Source organism: Lactuca sativa, chromosome 4 (genome assembly GCF_002870075.4).
Source record: "Lactuca sativa cultivar Salinas chromosome 4, Lsat_Salinas_v11, whole genome shotgun sequence".
Taxonomy (NCBI): Eukaryota; Viridiplantae; Streptophyta; class Magnoliopsida; order Asterales; family Asteraceae; genus Lactuca; species Lactuca sativa.
Window position 1 is genome coordinate 354,648,388 of NC_056626.2, and position 22,406 is coordinate 354,670,793.

The 22,406-nt window shown below is 33.0% G+C and overlaps 1 protein-coding gene across 1 annotated transcript; it reads left to right on the forward strand.

Moving 5' to 3' along the window:
* Positions 1-2,926: 2,926 nt before the first annotated feature.
* On the forward strand, positions 2,927-5,034 carry LOC111896363 (probable E3 ubiquitin-protein ligase ARI8). Its single transcript, XM_023892368.3, has one exon. The coding sequence runs from the start codon at positions 3,160-3,162 to the stop codon at positions 4,885-4,887; it is 1,728 nt and encodes a 575-aa protein (XP_023748136.1). The 5' UTR covers positions 2,927-3,159; the 3' UTR covers positions 4,888-5,034.
* Positions 5,035-22,406: the final 17,372 nt, after the last annotated feature.

The window sequence follows — 22,406 nt, forward strand, 5'->3', positions numbered from 1 at the left end:
GGTCACAAGACATGACGACACCAAGTCATTAACATTAGGGTTTCACCCTAATGTTTTATATATACCAATCTATTCAAGAGAATCTCTTTAATTAACGGATTGTATCTAATCTACATATAAACAAATCCTTATCACCAAGATATCAGATCTGTTATCAATTATATATTTATAGAGTATAACTACCTAATACACAAAGATATCTTCCTAATATATATAAATGATATCTTCCTAAATAATATCTTCCTGATATACAAAGATCACTAAGATCACGGACTTCACGCTAACGCTCATCGTTCTGGAGTTGGCGCTGGTGGTCAGCATGTAATGTGTTTGACTCATCAGATCATAAGGTGTGACTTTACAGAAGGATTGATTGTAAACACTCATCGATAACTTTTGTGATTCTGTATTTTTATGATACTCTGATTTTTGGGATGACTGTATTTTGATACTCTTGGTTTTCTTGATTTGGTTTTTATGGAAACAATGTTTTACCCTATTTAAAAACGAAAAAAAAAAAATTTGGTTGTGAAAATGAGACGTTACGAGTGCTATTTTAAGAGATGAGTTCTCCTTTAGGCTCTAAACCATCCAAGACTTAGAAGAAATCATTTTCTACTTCATTCACACAAGTGGTAGATATTCGATCCATACGTTGTGTTGTTTTGTCGCTAAAATTCTCTAGAACAAGATCCATGATGGACTATGATGATTATGTTTTTTTATTTGTTATTGATTCTGTTTCTATCAGTGGCGGCTATGGGGGTGTACGAGCGGTGCGGTTGTGTGGGGCCCTTGGTTTCTGGGGGCCTCCGAGTTTTGGGACAAATCTTTAGTTATGGTGTTGGTATTCTTGTAAAATAAATTATTGTGTGTTATCATTAAAGAAAATTAGCGGTTTCAGTTACATATATACACAATGTAACATTTGTTTGCAACCTTTAAGTCACTTTAATTATAATAAAAACAACAATGACTAAAGGTCGTGTAATAATAAAAGCTTTATATAAACTGTTCATGAAGAGACTTATATAAAGATCAAAAGTGCAGCTACTTGTCTAGCAGAGTATGAACTTGGTAGATTTGACTTTATAATTGGTATGGTTATATGGTATCATATATTGTCTAAAGTAAATAACCTGAACAAACAACTTCAATCTGAGACGATGCGTATTGATGAAGCAATGAGTAGTGTGGGAGCACTTATTGAGTTTCTTTAAAGACTACCGAGGGAATGGGTTTGAGACGGTTTTGGATTGTGCAAGAGCTATGAATTCTGATTTAGGCGTTGATCCGATGTTTGTTGAGGAAAATAATTAAATAAGAATATAAAAAGTACATTTTGATGAGAATGGTGTTGGGTCATCAGAACTGGTATATGAACTTTCACCTGAAGAGTCATTCATGATTTAGTATTTTGTGTACATAGTTGATCAAACTATTGGTTCATTGAAGTGAAGTTTTGAACAATAAAAACAATTCGAAGATATTTTTGGTTTTTTATTCACAACAAAAAAGTTGAAATCAATGAATACTACTATGTTAAAAGCAGGTTGCAAAAATCTTGAAAAGAGGTTGCAAATGGCCATATCTTAGACATCGATGTTGATGATTTATCTAACGAACTCAAATTGTTAAAAATAAATATTTACCAGATGAAGATAATATAGCTAATGGAATACTAAATCTTTTAAAAATGATAAACACTTATCCAGTTTCTTATCTATCATACATAATATTGTTGATTGTTCCCATTACAGTTGCATAATTGGAAAGAAGTTGTTCAAAATTAAAACTTTTAAAATCTTATTTACAATCGACCATGTCTCAAAAGATATTAAACACTTTAGCTTTAATTTAAGTTGAAACATATTTCTTGATAATATTGATTATGAAAGTGTAATAGATGAACTTGCTTCTAAAAATACTAGAATATCGATGTTTAGAAAATAGCAATCCACTGACTTTTTTTTTTTTTTGAAAATTTCTTGTAACAGTTACAACTTATTATTAATGAGTGAAAATATAATATTGTGTTAGTAAATTTACAATATGTTTGCTAGCAAATTTAATTTTTAAATTTAGTGATAGCAAAATTATTTAATAATATTTTACAAATAAATAAATAAAATATGGGGTCTCATTTTGATTTTCGCACATCATAAGCCATCATAACCCAATAGAGAAATGCTACAACATCTAATGACCACAAAAGGAAACACTAGGCAAGATATAATTATTGGGGGTTATCTTGGGGTTACACTCCTTGTAACCGACAATTAAGTTAGGTGTGTATATGCAAGAGTGTATGGGAGCTTTTGAGATAATTAAATAGTGTTTGTGACCATGTATGATTTATGTGCTTCTATCATGTGTGTGTGTTTTGCAGGTAATCGTGGTGGTGTACGATCTATGCTGGAAGACGGGGATGTTTTGGGCGTTCATGTTCTGTCTTGGGATCGATGTTAATTACTCAGATCTGCCTCAACTTTGTTTATCTTTTCCAACTCGATTATTAATGAAGTTTGTCGGAGTGAGAGCCTTATTTGTATAGTACACTACTAGTATATATATTGACAAAATCTTGAAATGATTGATGGTGAAAGATTTCATATGTGAAACCTTACCAATACAAAATAAGATAGTCCTAAGTAAATATCGTTGTCCGACCATAGCCGATGAGGTCAAATTTATGATGTAATCGTTACGATTATTTCATAAAATGCATAATGTATGCGATGTCATGCACTACAACATATGTCTCTTATGCATTTGAACATGACTACTAGATGTCAACATAATCCACATGAATGTTCGAGTACAATTTAATAATAAAATAATTTTTCCAATAATTTGTTATACTTTTACTATATTAATCGAGACCAATTTTACAACATATATACCATTCAGTTTTGGGCCACTTGGCCCAAAAATCGAAGTTACATCAAACCTTAAAAGTTAAAAGTCTTGGTCTTCACTTTCTCCGATAAATTCTGTAAATTAACCTCCAAGAATCCCCAATTATTTCGCTATCTTCGTCACTCGAACACTCCTTCTTAAACCCTAAATTCTCCTGATCAATCTCAACTCGATCGATTCCGATCGCCCTCAATTTTAGTATAAACTAATTATTTATTTACAATTTCATCGTTTTCCTCCATGCAACCCATGGATTCCGACCTTGATCCTGCTCTTTTGCGATATGCATCCCCTGTTTTTTCTGATGATGAAGATTACTTCGATGATGACTATACTGGCGACGATTATAACGATGGTGATGATGGCATTGATGTAGATGATGGAGCCGATGATTCCAATGTTCTGATCAATAGCGTAAGTTGTACTAGCAAGAAAAGCTATGTGATACTGAAAGAAGAGGACCTCTTTCAGCGTCAAGAAGAAGACATCACTAGGGTTATCGCGGTTCTACCGATGATCCCGAGAGATACTGCGTGCCTGCTGTTGCTGCGTTATAATTGGATTGTGAATAGTGTTCACGAAGCTTGGTTTGAAGACGAAGATAAAGTTCGCAGATTTGTTGGTTTACCGGACGTTGATCCGGCTATTAAGTTCCCTCAATCAGGTAAAGAATTTGTCGATTGTGGGATTTGTTTTGAATCGATTAGAAAGCGTAACACTGCGACATGTGGATGCGATCATCAATTCTGTAAGACGTGTTGGACGGCTTACGTTTGCACCGCCATCGACGACGGCCCTGGATGCTTAACTCTAAAGTGTCCCGAACCTTCTTGTGACGCTGCTGTTGGTCCGGACATGGTCAAAGCGTTGGCTCCGGCGAACAAAAAGAAAAGATACGCCCGTTTTCTTCTCATGTCTTATGTCGAGAGCAACGAGAAGATCAAATGGTGCACTGGTCCAGGCTGCGATTACGCTGTAGAATTCAACGATGATTCCGAAACTGGTAACTACGATGTTTCTTGTCTCTGTAAGCATACTTTCTGCTGGAAGTGTATGGAAGACGCTCATCGTCCTCTAGGTTGTGAAACCGTAGCTAAATGGGTTCTCAAAAACAGCACCGAAGCTGAAAACACAAACTGGATCCTCGCATACACAAAGCCATGTCCGAAATGCAAACGATCAATTGAAAAGAACCATGGTTGTATGCACATGACTTGCAGACCTCCATGTGGATTCGAGTTCTGTTGGCTATGTCTTGGCCCATATGTAGGACACGATGGAAGAGCATGCAATCGATATACGAAATCCCAAGAAGGTGGACTAATTCCCGAATCTGAACGACAAAGAGAGTTAGCTAAAAAAGCAATAGAAAGATACACACATTACTACGAACGATGGGCTGCAAATGAAAAATCAAGAAAACAAGCACTTTCAGACATGCATAGAATCGATGAAATCCATATCAAAACACTGAGCTTGAATTTCTGTCAACCAGAATCACAACTACATTTCATCATAGACGCGTGGTTACAAATAGTGGAATGTAGACGAGTTCTTAAATGGACATACGCATATGGATACTACATACCCAAAGAAGAAGAAGCAAAGAAATCTTTTTTTGAATACGTACAAGGAGAAGCAGAATCCGGATTAGAAAGACTCCATCTTTGTGCAGAAAAGGAGCTTCAAAGTTACATTACAAAGGAAGGAGATGAAAAGGAAAAACCCAGTGAAGAACAGTTTAGTAATTTCAGAGTGAAGTTGGTTGATTTGACTATTGTGACTCGATCTTATTTTGAGAATTTGGTGAGGGCTTTACAGAGTGGGCTTTCGGAGGTTGGTAATAGTGGAAGTGGTTCGGACCAGGGTGCAGCAGGTGGTTCCAAGGGTCGAACCAGGGGGAGCACTGGTGCTGATGGTTCCAAGAGGATGAAGATCACGATGTCGAGTGGTGATTATGATTTGTGAAAAGTTTTAAGATTTGATTATGTTTGGGAATGTTTGATAGATTTGAATTGTATGCACAGGTATTTTGGTATAGTTTCTTTCATAAAATCGCTTAAACTTTATATAAGCTTTCCTTCTAAATTATAAAACGTTTACTTTTGTGGAGAATCCGAACATTGTGTCTTGTTTCTATGCTTTTTTCCCTCTTCTCTAATAGATGGGTAGATAGACTGGTAGACAAACAAACTGGTTGATTGATAGACGGGTAGACAAACTGGTTGATTGACAGACCAGTAGACAGACTGTCTGGTAGATGGATTGTGACAGACGGTCTACCGGTTGATTGATAGACAGGTAGAGTCTAGATAGACGATAAATTGATAGACGGGTAGAAAGACTGGTAGCTTGGTTGAGTTTTAAAATGGTTTACAAGCTTAGTCGAATTTTAGAACGGTATATTGATAGACCGATACGAGAAAAGAAATTGTAATTTTTGCCACATTGAGATACATGTAGTTTCAATGTTAGTACAAAAGTTTAATGTGTCCATAATAACAAATGTGGCTTAAAAATTGACATGGTGTTTTGAAACAAAACTTTATAATATTGTGGTGAATAAATATTTATGAATTATGATCGTCTTTTTTTGAAAATAAATAAATAAAAGTTGTGGGTGTAGAAAACAAAGAAGGGTTGCAAGTGAAAGGCAAGAATGTGATTGCATCATATGGCATTTACTTTTGGCCTTAGCTTAAAACTTTTCCATTAAGTCTTTTAAAGTGCTTCAAAAAGAAATGATAGATTAATTAGTATGATAGTGACGTTTATAAAGATAATATTATCTTATAATAAATGAAAACGATGTAATTTGGTTAAATAAGTAAATGAACGGTATTTTCGGTAACAAATTTTGGAATCTTGTTTGACCTAGTTATCGTCATGGATGCATACTAATCCGTGGTTTCGTATTTTATTCATTTGAATTAATTTCTTTACTTCCCTTTTGGCTTTTTAGTTCTATATTTGTTATTATACTAAAAAAGATCTCAATATATATTTTAGTTTGATGATTTCGTTAGTTTGTCACGATGTTTGACTGACTCGATTACTCGATAACTCGAATAAGTTTAGAGTTTCTTACATTGCATTGTTTGGTGACAGTTTAACTAAAGAGTACCTAATTTGCTTCCTTAGTTCATATTATTATTTAATTTCGATGTCCTATGTTTTTGGTGGGTTTATAGTCCTTTACATATATGAAAAGATTATATTACCTTATTTATTTATTTTTCAAGTAGTTTACTATTATTTATAATTACCATAGGTCTCTCCAAATAGTGTGCGACGTGGAAAACCGCATTGGATCCATTTCACAAGAGGGGCCCAAATTTTTTAAAGGGAGATGATTTGTACACAACAATTTTTCTCCGTACACAACAATTGATGTTTTAAAATATTGTATTGTACAACTATATAATGCATAAATTGTTGTGAATAACAAAAAAAATATTGTGTACGAATCGCTTCCCTTTTCTAAAATATATGTATATGTATATATGTAATCAAATACTAATATTTAGATGGCTAATTAATTCCAAAAAAAATCAGAAATGTATTTCTTATTTTTTTCAAGTGGTGAGATAACCAATAAAAAAGGAAACTAACAAAAGAAATCCATAAATCATAGGATGAATCAACACAAATCTTGATAAATTGATACCATTTAACAACTTGTTAGAATATTAACAAACTAGATGTGAGACCTGTGTATTACACGGGTTTATTATAAATAAAAATTTAATATTAATATATGTAAACATTAAATATTTTATAAAATAATGTTTTTCCATATCTTTTGGAGCATTTATGAAAGAAATCAAATCGTTTTGAGTATTTATGAGAATTTATTATCAAATTAATAGAATGATAACCTTACATATATATATATATATATATATATATATATATATATATATATATATATATATATATATATATATATATATATAATCCGTTAGAATTTTTTGGAAATTTATTTTAAGAAAATTGAAATCCCCAAAAAATGATAAGTGAAAAATAACAATTTTAAAATTCCTAGAAAATGACATGTGTCAAAATGAAGGAGAAGAGGACAAGTGACAAAAATATTTTCATTTATTAGGAAGGATTTTGCTTGTATATTAAAAATTATATTTAGGGGTCTATTTTTAAGTTTTGCACATGATCTACAAAATTAACGATACGCCCCTGATAATTACAAAGATGAAATTGGCCCCACTGCCACCCATACCCATGTGTCTTCTGTGTCTTCTCCTTGTCTTTTTCTCCAACCGGAAACTCAATTGGCAAAACTCAAAACTTGAAACCAACCTGAAATTAAAAAACGGAAACTCAAACTCGATGGAACTTGATGAAAATTAATATGAAGCTCAAAACCAAAACTAAAAACCTAATGAATCTTGATGAAATAGAACCTAAAAGCGATGGAACTTGGTGAAATTGAACTTGAAACTCAAAACCAAAAACAAATAAATATGATGAAATTACCTTACATCAAAATCTAAAACTTAAAATTGATAGAGCTTGATGAAATCAAACACGAAACTCAAAACCAGCACCAAAAACCGATGAAATCGAATCAGAAACTTAAAATTAATGGAACTTACTGAAATAGAACTGGAAACTCAATATCAAACCAAATACATGATGAAACTTGATGAAATTGAACATGAAATCAAACTTAAAACTTAAAATTGAAGTTGAATTTGTTCTTGGAGAATCATCACAACACTTATTCCTAAGATCTAAGATTGGCATCAGTGGTCCAGTGAGATGAAAATCTAACCTAAATTTGAGTTTCATGATGGCAATTCAAGAAGACTTCATCAGTGTTTGAGTTTCATGCTAATGATTCAATGAGACATCAATAATGGTTAGGGTGTTTGGGAGTGTTTTTTGCTTTTTAAAATGACTTATTAATTTATTGGCTTTTCAAAAAACCAATAAGTTAAAAAAGTGTTTGGTAAAGACTAATTTTTTTAGTGAAAAAATGATTTGTTCAAAAGCTAAGAATACATGGTTTTTCCAAAAAGTCGATAAGGAGTTTCAATTGGACTCCCAAACATGCCCTTAATTTTCACATAGTGCTGGGAGATGAGGGTGCAATTGAGTCGGAGAAGAATGGTTTCAAACCCTTAGGAAGGTCTGAATTGAGGGTATAACTGGTGTAATGTGAGATCATGTCGTTTTGACAAAGATGAGGGAAATGAGTGAATCTCTGTCTATATTTTAATTTTATAATTAATTAATCAATACATTAATTAAAAAAGAAAGTATGTAAAGGCAATATAGTTTTTTCATACATAAGAGGGACCAAAGACGCAATAAAACATAGACCGTCCGTGTGTGGGTATATATATATATATATATATATATATATATATATATATATATATATATATATATATATATATATATATATATATATATAATTTAATTTAATTTAAATGCTAAACATGCAAATTACCCTTCAGTTTTTTTTTTGTGCTTTTTTGTTTTTTTTTTCTACAAGTCGTCAAGATATACAACTATATACTCGTATTTTTTTTTTTCTACAAGTCAAGATATACATTTATATACTCATATTAATTATATACCTAATGTAAGTTATCAAGTAACTTCTCAGAAAAGAGAGCTAATTTTTCAATTGATGTCGTATTAATTATATACCTAATGTAAGTTATCAAGTAACTTCTCTCAAAAGAGAGCTAGTATTTCAAATGATGTCTTGGTCATCCCATCTTTAATATGGCATAAAAGCTATCCTAGTAAGGATACTTTATGGGTATAAATCAACTTTTTTTGAAAAAAAAAAGTCACCAAGGAAAGCACTGATTCACCGACAAAAACCTAATTGTTAATTAAGAAAGACGACTTGCACAACAAGATAAATTATCCATCAACGTGCATCTTGGGGATGAAATAGGCACATAACATTTTAATATAAAATAAAACTTTTAACTTTCATAAATTATACTCTAATAAATGATATACTTTAATAAATCAACATTTATTTTGTCATATGTCAATTTTTTTTATAAATTTTAACATTTGTTATTTTGTGGTATTTTCAAATTTTTATAAGTTTTAACATTTGTTATTTTGTGGTATTTTTGAAATAATAATATTCACATGTCAGTTTTTACTTTTATTTTTCAATTTTTAAAATTAAAAAACCATATAATATTCTATTTATATATTTAATGTATTAAATGTAACGAATATGATAGTAAATTACAATGAATACGTTTTTTTCTTCGGTATTCTAAATCTCAATCTTAAGGAGAAAATAATTGATAATTTCTAATGTTCCAATTCATAACAAGCATCCATGCAATGTTGCTTATATCGATTTCAATAGAAACCGCTATCAATCACTCGATTTCAGGTGAGAGATTGACATCAAGGCAAAGGGAGTTGTTTTCAAGAAGAGTGAAAGAGATTCTTATTACCTAAGTGGTTAGTTGCTTTTAGTTGTTTTAATTACATGTTTCTTCTCTTCTTGACTACACCTAGGTTCTTTTTTCACCTAATTTATTTACCTCATTGTTGTTCAATCTTAATATATCAGTTTCTAAAATATTTATTATTTCAATATGGTTTCTTACTTGAAGTACTTGGTGTATATTTTTTGCTAGGGGTGAGCAAACCCAAACCAAGAAACCGAAAAACCGACGAAACCGAAACCGAAAAAACCGAAACCGAAGCAAAACCGACGGTTAGGGTTTGAATTTTCTAGAAACCGAAAATTCGGGTTTGGTTTCGGTTTTTACCTAGAAACCGACCCATACTTAAAACCGACAAATCGCCCCAAGAAACCGATCCATCCAACCCAAGAAACCAACCCATACTTGATTGTGTTTTTGTTGTAATAGACTATTTGGGGCTTTGGTAGTAACTTATAATAGACTATTTGATTATAAAACTCATGTTTCTTAAAGTATTTAATTTCAATTTGGTGTTTTTTGAAGTATTTAACTTCTTGCTTTATTTTTGGAAAATGGGTTTGAACCCAAAACCCATGGGTTTAAACCCCGAACCCGTCAGTGTACGGGTTGAACCCAAGAAACTGAAAAACCGTCCAAACCGACCTTAGCACCCAAGAAACCGAACCGATCAGAAACCGATCCTATTGGGTTCTGAAAACCAGAAACCGACCATTTATGGGTTCGGTTGGGTTTAGGTCCAAAACCGACCCATGCATAGTACTATTTTTTGCTGCTTATATGTTGGTAATCGTGATAGGTTGCAATCACTAGATAGTACATTCTTAATAAAGTACATATAAATTATGTTGATGAAATGCATGGATGAGATTCCAGTCAAGTATTAATCTTAGATTGTAAATATCAATCAGAAGTAAAGATATTGCAATTGAAAATAATGATCAGGTTGTTAACATGAAACCTTAAACGATTGGTTATGTGATAAAAGTTTTATGTATTATTGTTGAATATGCAGAGCCATCTATTACTCATAATCATTCTATTGTGAAGCCTAACTTACATGTTTAGTAGTTGAAGATTCCAAGAAAACCATAATAAGTCAGACAAATAAATCTCCATCGTTCTGGAAGACCAAGTATGCCTAGAGAGGCATATGTTAATAGAAGTTTAAGCATACATGGAAGTGGAAACACGAGAGTTGATGCATGGGAAAAAATGGATTTCTAAAGATTCAAAATTGATACCAAAACCTATTGTTCTAAGCAATTTCTTTTGAAATTAATCAATTTATATAACTATCTCTAACATATATTTGAATCAACGGATGATTGAAAGCAATGTCGATTATAATGAGTATGATAGAAGTGATAACTTATATTACTTGTTACTTCTCAAATTTCGTCGATTAAATTAAAACCAATTATTAAACCTTATATATAATGTCTTTTTTTCAAGCTTATTATTTTATCCTCCTAATATCTTTATTCAAAAGTGACTTTGTTTTGTGTATAGAGATAAAAGGTGTTAATTGGGACATATATTGTCACAACTCCAAATTTTAGACTTGGCATGGTCTAAATCCTAACCAAGTACTAGTGTAATCCACATTGTAACCTTGAGTGCATTGTAGCCTCTATAACCATTAGGGCTTGTTTATAAGCTAAATAACTAAGCCTAGATTGGAACCTAAGTTAAATTAGGAAGGTACAATCCAACTTTTAGCTAAAGATCAAGGTTCAAAACATAAATAATACACATTAGATTATGTTCACGGCCAAATAGTTCTAGAATAAGTGGTTTACGCCCTAAATGGAATAAAGATCAAGGAGATCACGGTCCATTTAACATTTAGAAGCTAGGTTCACAGTCCAAAAAGTAATCCATGAGGTAGTTCACAGTCCAAGCTCAAAACATTAAGGATGTTCACGGTTTAGTAACTGGAACCAAAGGGTGTTCACGGTTGCTTTATGGCCGTGAACCACTCTTATTGGGCTAAAAATCCAATACTAGTCCATTAATGAACCATAAACCCAAGTCATGGCCCAATTGCCATCTGTAAACACTCCTTATATATGTGTTTACACTTTGAATCAATTCATTTCACTCATTTTCATCCGTAAACACTCCAAAAACTCTCTCAATCTTCATCAGTGAACAGTCCCAAATCCTTTCAATCTTCAAGCGTTTACGCCCTAGAATCTTCAAATCTTCATATTTCCCCACCAAGAACATTCAAACCATCTTCAAATCTTCATATCACCTTCAAATCTTCATAAGTATACATGATCCAACCATGAACTCACTTACCTCCAACCGTAAACCCATTTTGCCATCCGAAAACTCCATTTCCACATTTCCAAACATTTCCAATTAATTCCAATTTAATTGTAAGTCTTCTTATAATTAAATTATTATTTAGCACATTATTCAAATTAATATCCTATTAATTTAAATACGACGTCGAGTATAATTATTTTAGGATACGACTTTTGTCACGTATTCTAACCCGAGTAGCAGTTGCGATCACTTCAAGTCTGGTTGAGCACACGCATTAGAGGTGAGTTCATACCCCTACGTTTTCAATGTTTTTAATATTTTTAGGGGGGGATACAAGTAAAACACAAGGACTGTTGTGTATACAAACACTTTTAAACTTTTACAATTGTTTCAAAACGAGCATTCGATACACTTCTAAAAATATTATATATATATATATATATATATATATATATATATATATATATATATATATATATATATATATATATATATATATAACCCTTTTTGTAATATGTTGAGCATAAGGGCATTTTACTTTCATACGATTAGATTACAAATGTTTTTAGTACATTACATCACATTACGAATAAACTATAATTTGTATAGTTTGAGAATCTCTACACTATTTTGCAAAGTACAATACACAGAATCAAAACATTCATTCAAACTATAATAGGTATAGTTTGGGAAGCACTACTCTAATACATTGATACAAGTACACACTACTAAATAATTATTTAAATATAATTATTTTATATTACAAGTACATTACTACAAGGTTTTACATACATATTCAAATACCAGAAAAGGCCACTACACTACACTATACGTAAACTAGTTAATACAGGGTTGTGAGGGACTACTTCGTTGTACCCATCAGGGTACGGTTTCTAAATCTTATACAGTATAACCAGAGTCTCCTGGAGGGAGAGTGTGGGATTTGTGTATAGATCTATACGGGAACTGACAATCTCATGCCCCGACTGCTAGCTACAATTGGAACAGAAGTTCTAGGGTAACAAATGTCATTTCATTTGGACGCCTGAAGAATGTCGCAGAGGTCACTAGGTCATATCAAGCATGCTTATATGAAACTCACAACAGTATTCTAACACACATGTTTATGGGATTAATATAAATTTATTGGTTTTATATTATTTAAATAAAACTATAGTACTCTACGGTATACTATTTTACACTACCGCTGGGGTATCTAGATATTCATACAAGGTTTTCATACAAATACTACAAGGACATACGCTAACACACTAATATAGGTTGAGAACACAATGAAGGATAAGTTCAACACTATATTTTCATGCTTACCAAACCTATGAACTCACCAAAATTAAATTGAACCTCTCAAAATCACATGTATTCCTAGGTCACCACGGGAAATCGAAGATCAATCAATAGGAGGACCTGTACGGATTCATGGTCTAACAAAACCGTAAGGAGAAAACCTAATCGATGAGCCAACATCCTTGAACGTTGCGTCGCTCGGTGTTTCCGCCACCAGGGCGAGGGTGTGAGATCAGTAGATATGGTTGTGTTTATAAGATTAAGGATAATTCTAATAATTTGAAAATATTCAAAGAGTAATGGAACGAACAGAAGAATCTATTGGGCAGAAAAATAAAAGATTCTCCAATCTGAAAAGAAATGAGAGTACTTTAGTATCAATTTTTATGATTATCTTAGTGATTATGGAATTATATCACAATTGATCCTCGTAGAACATCTTATTGCAATTGTATGACTAAGAAGAAGAATTTAACATCGTTGGAAATGGTTCGATCATAATATGGGTCATATGTTGTTCCCAATCATGTTTTAGAGTTATGCTCTAGTAACTCTAAATCATAACTTCAAATTCTTTTCAAAATAAGAAGGTTGATAACGCCTCGTAATATGCGAAGTAATAATGCTTTCTCGCTTAAGCACATTAAGAATTGGAGTTATGATGTTTTTTGAAAGTCGAGAAATAAAAGATGAATTGAATCCAATTATGAAGAGTGTTATCATGTCGGGAATCTGCACGAACTTTTGCATATTTGTCTTAGCTCGTCAAAGAATGTTTATTGAGATAAAACTTATATGTTAAGAAGTCAGTGGGATTCGTAGTGATCTTGAGAGTTTCAAGAGTCTGCCGGAAATGATCCTTTTATCTATCACTAGTGCGCAACCTGAGGTTGAAAACCTATTGTGTTTATTGACACATTCTTATTCCTGCACTTCCAGCTAAGTCGAAAATGTATGAGTTCTATGTTTTTCATTTAACTACAAACGAAAAGCGTTTTGGTCAGTGAAGGTACAATAATCAATATAGGTGAGATGCTAACAGGATTGAAAGCACTAGTGGGCTTTGTGTTTCCAGAAAACAAGAAATGAAGAATAGCAAATTTCAGTCCATGAAGGATACCTAAATATGATTTTGGTTTGTCCCAAACCTTGTCTTATAGGTTGAAAATGAAAGTTCTACATGGATGGGAACATATGGCAAAAGGTCTAGCTCTAATTCATGAAAATGGTTATGTGAAAACACTTTCGCTAGTAGATTATAAGGATCTGATAAAGATCAATACAAATATTATTTGTATTGATTTCATTCTCAAATTCAAAATATGATTACGACATCCCTCTTCATATTTTGAATTGTGAGGAATGGAAAGGAATTGTTTAAACTTTCAGGAGATATGTTTATCAAGTCTTTAAAGGATTTGAACACATACACTATCCAGATAAAGTGAATAAGCTTATGAAGCCTAATTAGAGTCTTGATGAAGCATCATGAAATAAGAATCTACAATCCCATGAGAAAGTCAAAATGTATTGATTTCTAGAAGTCTGGTTGATTTATGAGTACATGTCAAAGCTAATGGGAGCATAATTGTTATGTTGGTATTGCATGTTGACAATACTATTCATAGGGAACAATGTCTCTAGTTTGTAAGTTGCAAAAGTTGGGAACTGTTTTTCTGTAGCAGTCTTAAGGGAGAGGGAACTGATACCTCGTTACGAATCTAAAGGTTTAGATCGTATAGTTTAATATAATTTAGTCAAAATCATATATGAATAGCGTGTTGAAATGTTTCAACATAGAAGATTCTATATGTAAATATTATAGCAAGAGATTGAACATATATCAAATCCTTATATAAGATATAATGGGTCGAGTCCCATATGCTTCAGATATAGGATCGATTACATATCCTATGATATTCGCTTATTCTAAATTTTCAAATGCTCTAAGCATTGTGAGGAAAGGACTAGAATTTTAAGTGACTAGAGTTATTAAACAAACTGTCAAAGAACATTCTGAGGTTTACTGAAGATTGGTTGCGTGTGGATAGTTGGAAGTATGGTGTTGTTTTGGAAGGACCATAGTGACACGTTTTGGATTGAGATGATTCTTGTTTAGAATTGATGGTCATATGGAAATGATTCTATAATGGGAGATGGGTATAAGGAAATGTTTCCATAATAAGAGTTCGTTATAAAATCTACATGTGAGTTGAAAACTTTAATGCAAGAGAATTATTCAAGGAATGTGATGTGAATTTGAGACTTCATAACCATGAAATTATTCTAATTAACAAGTCCAGTGGAACATTCTGTAAAATCGAAGGCTCAGTCTCTATGACTTTAGAACCTCGATATTTTAGAAGGACAATGCATGTAAAGAAGAAATTCCACTATATCTTAGATATCAATGAGAATTAGGAATTGTAAAATTAGCATCAGTGGAATAATGTCAAGTCGATTTGTTCACAAAGGAAGGACCATAGAGAGGCAAAGTATGCATGTTTTGTAACATGACATGACTGATGTTATCTAATTCAAGTGGTTAGTTGATTACTCAAAACATTATACAATGAATAAATTTGTAATTGTTATAGTGATTAAATAATAAGGATTTATTTATATTTAATGGGTTTGATGCCATAGTTGATTAATTTATTATTGTGTTTCACTTTGCATGTTTTACTTCCTAAATAATTTTGTTATTGCAACATCCATAAAAATCACAAGAAATTTAAACTTTTTAAAACAACCCCAAATCATAGAATGTCTACAAAATCATTGTTTTCAAAGTATTGTTCCATATCAGAGTATCACATAGATCAAAAGTACATAAAACATAGGATGTGTACGGTCACGCCTTCGCCTTTACGTGATCACCAGAAGTACATGAGACAATAACTAAAAATCGTAAGCCAAAGCTTAGTGAGCTCCCCAAAAGTACCAACACATAAACAAATAAAATATACAAATAACAACATGTATTGGGTCCATAGCTAAAATATTAGATTACACCCGAGCCCACAATATATGTATGGATTGCCTATCAGGCCCACATCTCATATCTAACTTGCTCCTGAGGCCACATCATAAGTTTGGCTTGCTATCGGGGCCCACAAATTATGTATGGCATGCTTCCTGGCCCAATCAGTCATCAGATTGACATACCATTATACGGTGGGTCCACTCAGTCATCAGACTGGAATACCCTCAAGCCCTCAGTACGAGTCTGGCATACCAACCGGGCCTCAGCTCGTAACTGGAAGGCTCATGAGACCTCAATATGATTCTGGCATGCCCCACCCGACCCTCAGCTCATATATGGAATACTCCAGGGTTTGTTGGCTACAACATAATGCAGTACAACCTAAACCCACCACAATATGTCAAAATATAATAGATAACAAACATATACAATATATCATGCAAACAAAATCACAGGTAGTCCTACAGATCTACCAGACTAAGCATATCGGCAACTAGCATATAATCATGCAGATCTATTCCATACTCAACATATCAATGTATAGCAAGATATCAATCTAATGGGCCGGTCTTGGTGCCTTCGACCTGTAAATACAGTGATGAAAACTCACCTGTACTGATGATAACTGAAAACAACACTCGATCCACGGAAAACACTGCTCCTCACGCTAAACCAAAATCAGAAACAAACCCAATCAATAATTAGGGTTTAACCCAAACCCATGGTCTAGTCCATTCCTCATCATGATAAGGTCAAAAGACCATTTTTCCCTTTTTATACAAGCCTAAATAAACTAAACCTAAAACCCTTAATAAACCATGGCCCAAAAAAATCGATCCATTAGGATTCTGAGAGAACGTCTAGCGTTCCGTCTATGACGCCTGGCGTCCGAACGCCCAGCGTCCCCAAGCAAACGCCTGAAATTTACTCGTTGTCTACCAATTTCTTAACTAATGCCTTAATGGCTTAAGATCTCATGTCTAAACTTCAGATCCAATCCTAATGGAACGTCTAAAGCCATAAAGTTGCAAACTTTATGGCCATGCATGGTTACAATGAGCCCAGAAGCTAAAACTCCAACTCCTTAACCCATTAAGACACCTCAAAACTTGCATGGAGTGAAAGGAAGGTCCAAGATCACACTTTTATCACTTAATCTAACATAAAATGTCCAAAAGGACAACTCCTTTGGTCTAATGTAGCTCCTACCCAAAAAGAACAAGAAAATGGGGCTAATAAGCATAAACTTCTAACATAAGCAAGATCTAGAGATATGCTGATCAAGTTCAGAACTTTATACCACAAAATGATGCTCCAAGATGCCAAGAGTCCAGATCCATAAGCTTAAGAGCAATACCAGCACTCCAATGATCTTCCTTCTCTTATTAAGAGCACTAAATGATACCAAAAAGATGAAACACGGCTTCAAACTCTCATACACACTTAGGGTTTTCAAAATGAGGATGGAGGCTGGAGTGGTGAAGATTTTTAAGGCCATAATGTTCTTTAAATAGGGTGAATACCCTAAAAATTAGGGTTTAGTCTCTACATGCAAATGTCTAGCGTCCACCATAGAATGCCTGGCGTTTGAACGCCTAGTGTTCTATGCTAAATGCCTGGCATTTGGACCAAAAATCTCATCATCGGGATGGTACAGTTATTATTCAAAATTCCACATTTGATCATACTTTTAGAAGTAAGTAGTGAATTAGGATTGTCATGAGTATTTTGTAGATTGTCTATGGGGATTAGACATTGCATATGGATTGATGCAAAATTCATGAATACTTGGAAATGAAGATTTTAAATATTGGATAAACCCATGCTTAGAGATTACTTCATGGATTCAATCACAAGTAATTATAATACGACAATATATACTATTCTTAAGTAGAGACTTATAGCTCATAGTTTACAAATAAATTGTGCTTTGGCTTACTGAAACGCATCTCGTAACTGGATGTTATAATGGTTATTCCATGTATGATTTAGTGAGTAAAATGTATGAATATATAGTCAATGTAAATCGTTCCTTTTTCTTGAATAAAAAAAGAGATATATTTGGGCCCCTCGGTGATTTGAGTTGATCTATAAGAACCAGGCTTGGTTCGGACTAAATTGATGTGTTCGATTTTGTAGTCTGAATTTGATCATCAAATTGGAGATCGGGAAACAAATAAATGAACATGAGGTTGATCATTTAATCCATGACTCTATTCATATGATATCTTGAAGAATGAAGTAATAGCTGATCACTTATGTTAGAGACGACGTTTGATTTGAATTAGAGTTCAGTATTGGCTTTGGGAAACACTCTTTGCTATTTGGTTCTACTTGCAACTATAGTTATATACTTATCAAAGTGGGAGACTATTGAAATAAGGTGTCTAAGCTCATAAGTAAATTGGTATAAACTTGTAAATAGAAGAAAAGTCCTTTTTGAGTTGCCCTCATAACTAGAAATAGCTAGAAATGATATTAGGAGAGAGAGAGAGAGAGAGAGAGAGAGAGAGATAAATGATTTGTTAATATATTATGTGATTAATATATTAATCAAGGTTGCAGAAAACGTTAGACGTTAGCTATTCGGTGGACTGGGGTCTAAGGATTAGGCGGTGATTAATCGGGGACAATTAATTATTAAGAAAATTATTCAAAAATTTATAAATCTAACTTTAATCGTAAGAATATAAATAAATAAGCATAAAAGTTTAATAATAAGTTTAACAAGCACAATAATTTATCATCCAGTTAATAAGAAAAGTTATTCAAATTTTAATATATCTTAAGAAATGAAGTAAATTTGAGTATTTGTATATTTGAAAACATAGAAATTTTGAAAATTTTGGAGAAAAAATTTATTTTTTTTATATATTAGTTGAACATTGAAATACTATGAACTTTTGAAATTTTGAAAATTTTGGTTTAATATTTAAAAATTTAAAATTTTGAAAATCTGGCCGATTAGGCCGCCTAGCACCGATTAGAACCATCTAGCTCCGACTTTAACCCCCTTTGACCGAAACCGATTAAGCCGACCTGTTAGCCTTAATCCTAAGCGGTTGAAGACCACCTAGTGATTAATCCCCGCTTAATCGGCCGTCTAGACCGATTTTTACAGCACTGATATTAATTGAAATAAGATAATTGATCTCATAATTTGTTATGTGATTAATAAATTGACATGAGATCAATCGTTAAATAATTGATTTACTAATTGATAATTTAAGGAGAAATCAATAAGAATTAATTAACTGTTAAGCATAATTAATCTAAAATTAATCTGAGATTAATTGGAATTAACTAAAGGTGCAATTGATGAATTGTAATTTTCAAAAGATGCAATTCTAGAACCATCGAAGGGTGGATGGTTTTGGGAGCTCTTTTACGGTTTCCAGAAGCCTCCTGGATGCTAATAAGGAAAAGATTTAAATTGGGATTAAATCTATTATTTAATTAATTCAAATTTGGTTTTACCTGCAAGTTGCCTAAACTATAAATAAGACCCCTTGGGCATCAAATTTTGTGGATACCTTTACTTACAGGCTTAGGATTGAAATTTCTGTCCCTCTCCTCTCTCTCTCTCTCCGCTTTATTCTAGAATTTTGTGTGTGAGCCATTAGATGCATAATCTTTTTGGTGCTGAGCTTTCCAAGACCATCAGCCACAAAGGGATTGAAGTGATTTGTTTACTTCAACAAATCAAAGGTGTGTAACCAAACTTTGTATATTTTGATTTTACATAGGGTTAGGGTTCATGTTGTTCAATAGTATGTTGCTACAATAGTGTTATGACATAGATCTAATAGATTGCATGTACCTTTAAGAGTTTAAGGATTATTCCGCATTATTACATGTAAAACTTATGATACCCACCATTAATCCTCCATAAAAGACTTCGTTCTCTACTAACATGACCTGAAGACCCAGTACATAAAATAGGGAGTGACTCCTAACCGTAACACAGAATTTAGTTCTCCGCATTCACTACTCCGATGTTGTCCAAGGCGTTATCGTTCGAGAGTGGCACGACTTAGTATTTTGTCTATGTATACCTCCCACTGAAACATGATGTTTGTACATGGCATCCAAGATCACCAACACCACAAAATAAATCAATTATAGATACTAATACAATTAGATCCGCTCTTCATAGACAAATTTGGGATTTGCGATCCCAGGTAAGATCGGTCGAGGATCCTCAACCCCCACACATCGGGACCATGCGTCCGACTAGTTACCTAGAAAACCATTCGACAGTGTATTTGCTTAAGCTTTTTTCCTAGTGGTAATGTTCCAACCTAACATGACACCGTTATATCAGGATATGGTACACAACTATGTTCAGGTTACTACCCTTTATCCCCGTTATATATATTCCCCATAATTTTAATTAATTACTAATTCACACATAAGGGTTATACATTATCTCCTCTACTACCATTATTATGTAACTATGTATGTTCATCAAGTCATCATATCATAACATATTACATTCCAAATTACACCTTCAAAACATGTAAACATAGTACATATTTATAGCCATTTACTTTACTAGCATGAATTCCCTAATTCATAAAGGAATATATATTTCAAAAGTACATACAAATCATACCAAATTATCAAAACACATCCCTCACATCTAACATGTTCCTAACACCATCACTCCATCCAATTCATCTCATATTGTTAACTAGCATGCAAATTCACCCTAAGTAATTTTTCCACAATAGATCAACACAATTTCACAGGCCATAAAAATAATACCAAACAGATCATGACATAGCATATTATTTCCTAGACCAAATGAGTTGTATCAAAACATGCAAATCTCCACCATATGTACTAATTAGCCACAAAGAATGACTCACCTTAACCTAAACAAATGCCTCAGTTCGCTTCAAGTATTGCACTGATTTGAAATTGTCAAGACCTCCCCAAAAAGAACACATAACAACCAATTATCAAGTGAATACTAATTACAAAACTTTGACTACAATTCATGTTACTTTACTTAGTTTTAGGATTTTCCTAGTCTGACCCCTGTTTAGTGTTTCGAGCATAAAACAAAATCCTCAGCTCCAAATTGGATAATATTAGACTTTCTAGAAACTAGACTCGATTTCCCAAAACTTTGTTCTTGTGGTGATTTTGTCTAATTCAGACCATAATGACCTCTACAACCCACGCAATATGTCACACCCCAAAACCAAGAACGGCGGAAACGTTCTGGGGCGGAGGATGTCATGTATAGTATCACAACACAGTAAATGTAAATAAGCAAACAACATCATCCATTGCATTAAATATATAATTTTAATACAAGCGTGTTCTGTACAGTTATAGACACCAAAATAATGTAAGTCAAAATAATAAGATGAGTCTTGGATGCGCTCCATCTTCTCAAAAGCTGGCCTCGGTACCTGTCTACTGATGACCTGAGAATACAAGTTATTTTGAAAGAGTTTATCAGCATTAAGCTGGTGAGTTCATAAGTATTTTAGTGTCGATGTTTGTTGTCAAAAACGTTTGAACCTGTCTCAATGTATAAGTTTGTAAAATGTAAGTAAGTGTTTGTAAAAGTTTGAATCTCTCAGAAAAACCTATATTTTCTATTAAAGTAACCTTCTACCAAGGCTTAACTGTTTTGTATGCTCGTTTGTTGTAAAATTGTGTAATTTCCCAAGTGTAACTATCATTTAACAAAATATAGTTTGTACATTAATGTTTAAGTGAAATAATCACTAAATATATGTAATGGGTAAATCATTGTAGTACTGTAGTGTTGTATTATAGGAACTATTGCTGTACTAACTACCTTAAACCAGATTTATATTAAGGTATCATGTGATAAATTGCACCATACTATAGACTGGTAACAACGACAACGTATAGTCGAAAAAAATAAGGTATGACGTTTGGCACCCGCAGACCTGTCGGTCCCGCTGTAGCTAGCAGCGAGGTGTAGGATAGTCAATCCAGTATAGATCTATACGCAAACTCACGCTCTCCCTTCAAGAGACTCTGGCTACAACCCGGGTCATGACAATTAAGGCATGCTCCCATACAGTGGATCACAATTGTTATCGTATTCGTGTATATATGTAATGTAATGTTACTTGTTCTAGTATAGTTGTATATGTTCTCTTTCTAGTATATTTGTATATGTTCTTCTAGTAGTAAGTATTAACTCATGAATGAACTGACTCGTTGATCTAGAATTTGTAGTAGTATAATCCTATGTTACCCCGATGGTAACTTATTGATGATGTACTGGTAAGTATGAATATGGAAGTACTTTTATGTCTATATATGTATATATGATATATAAGTAATATTGAAACGACCTTCGGACGGTTACCCAAAATCCCACCAGACCACATCTCAAGCGCGAAAAGGAAATAGGGCGGATGGCCTTCCTAAGCCCTTTAAACATTTCTTATATATCTATACATATATGGGAATGC

Bases quoted from the DNA above. Each gene is read 5' to 3' on its own strand.
- LOC111896363 (XM_023892368.3), top strand. From the start codon at position 3,160: ATGCAACCCATGGATTCCGACCTTGATCCTGCTCTTTTGCGATATGCA.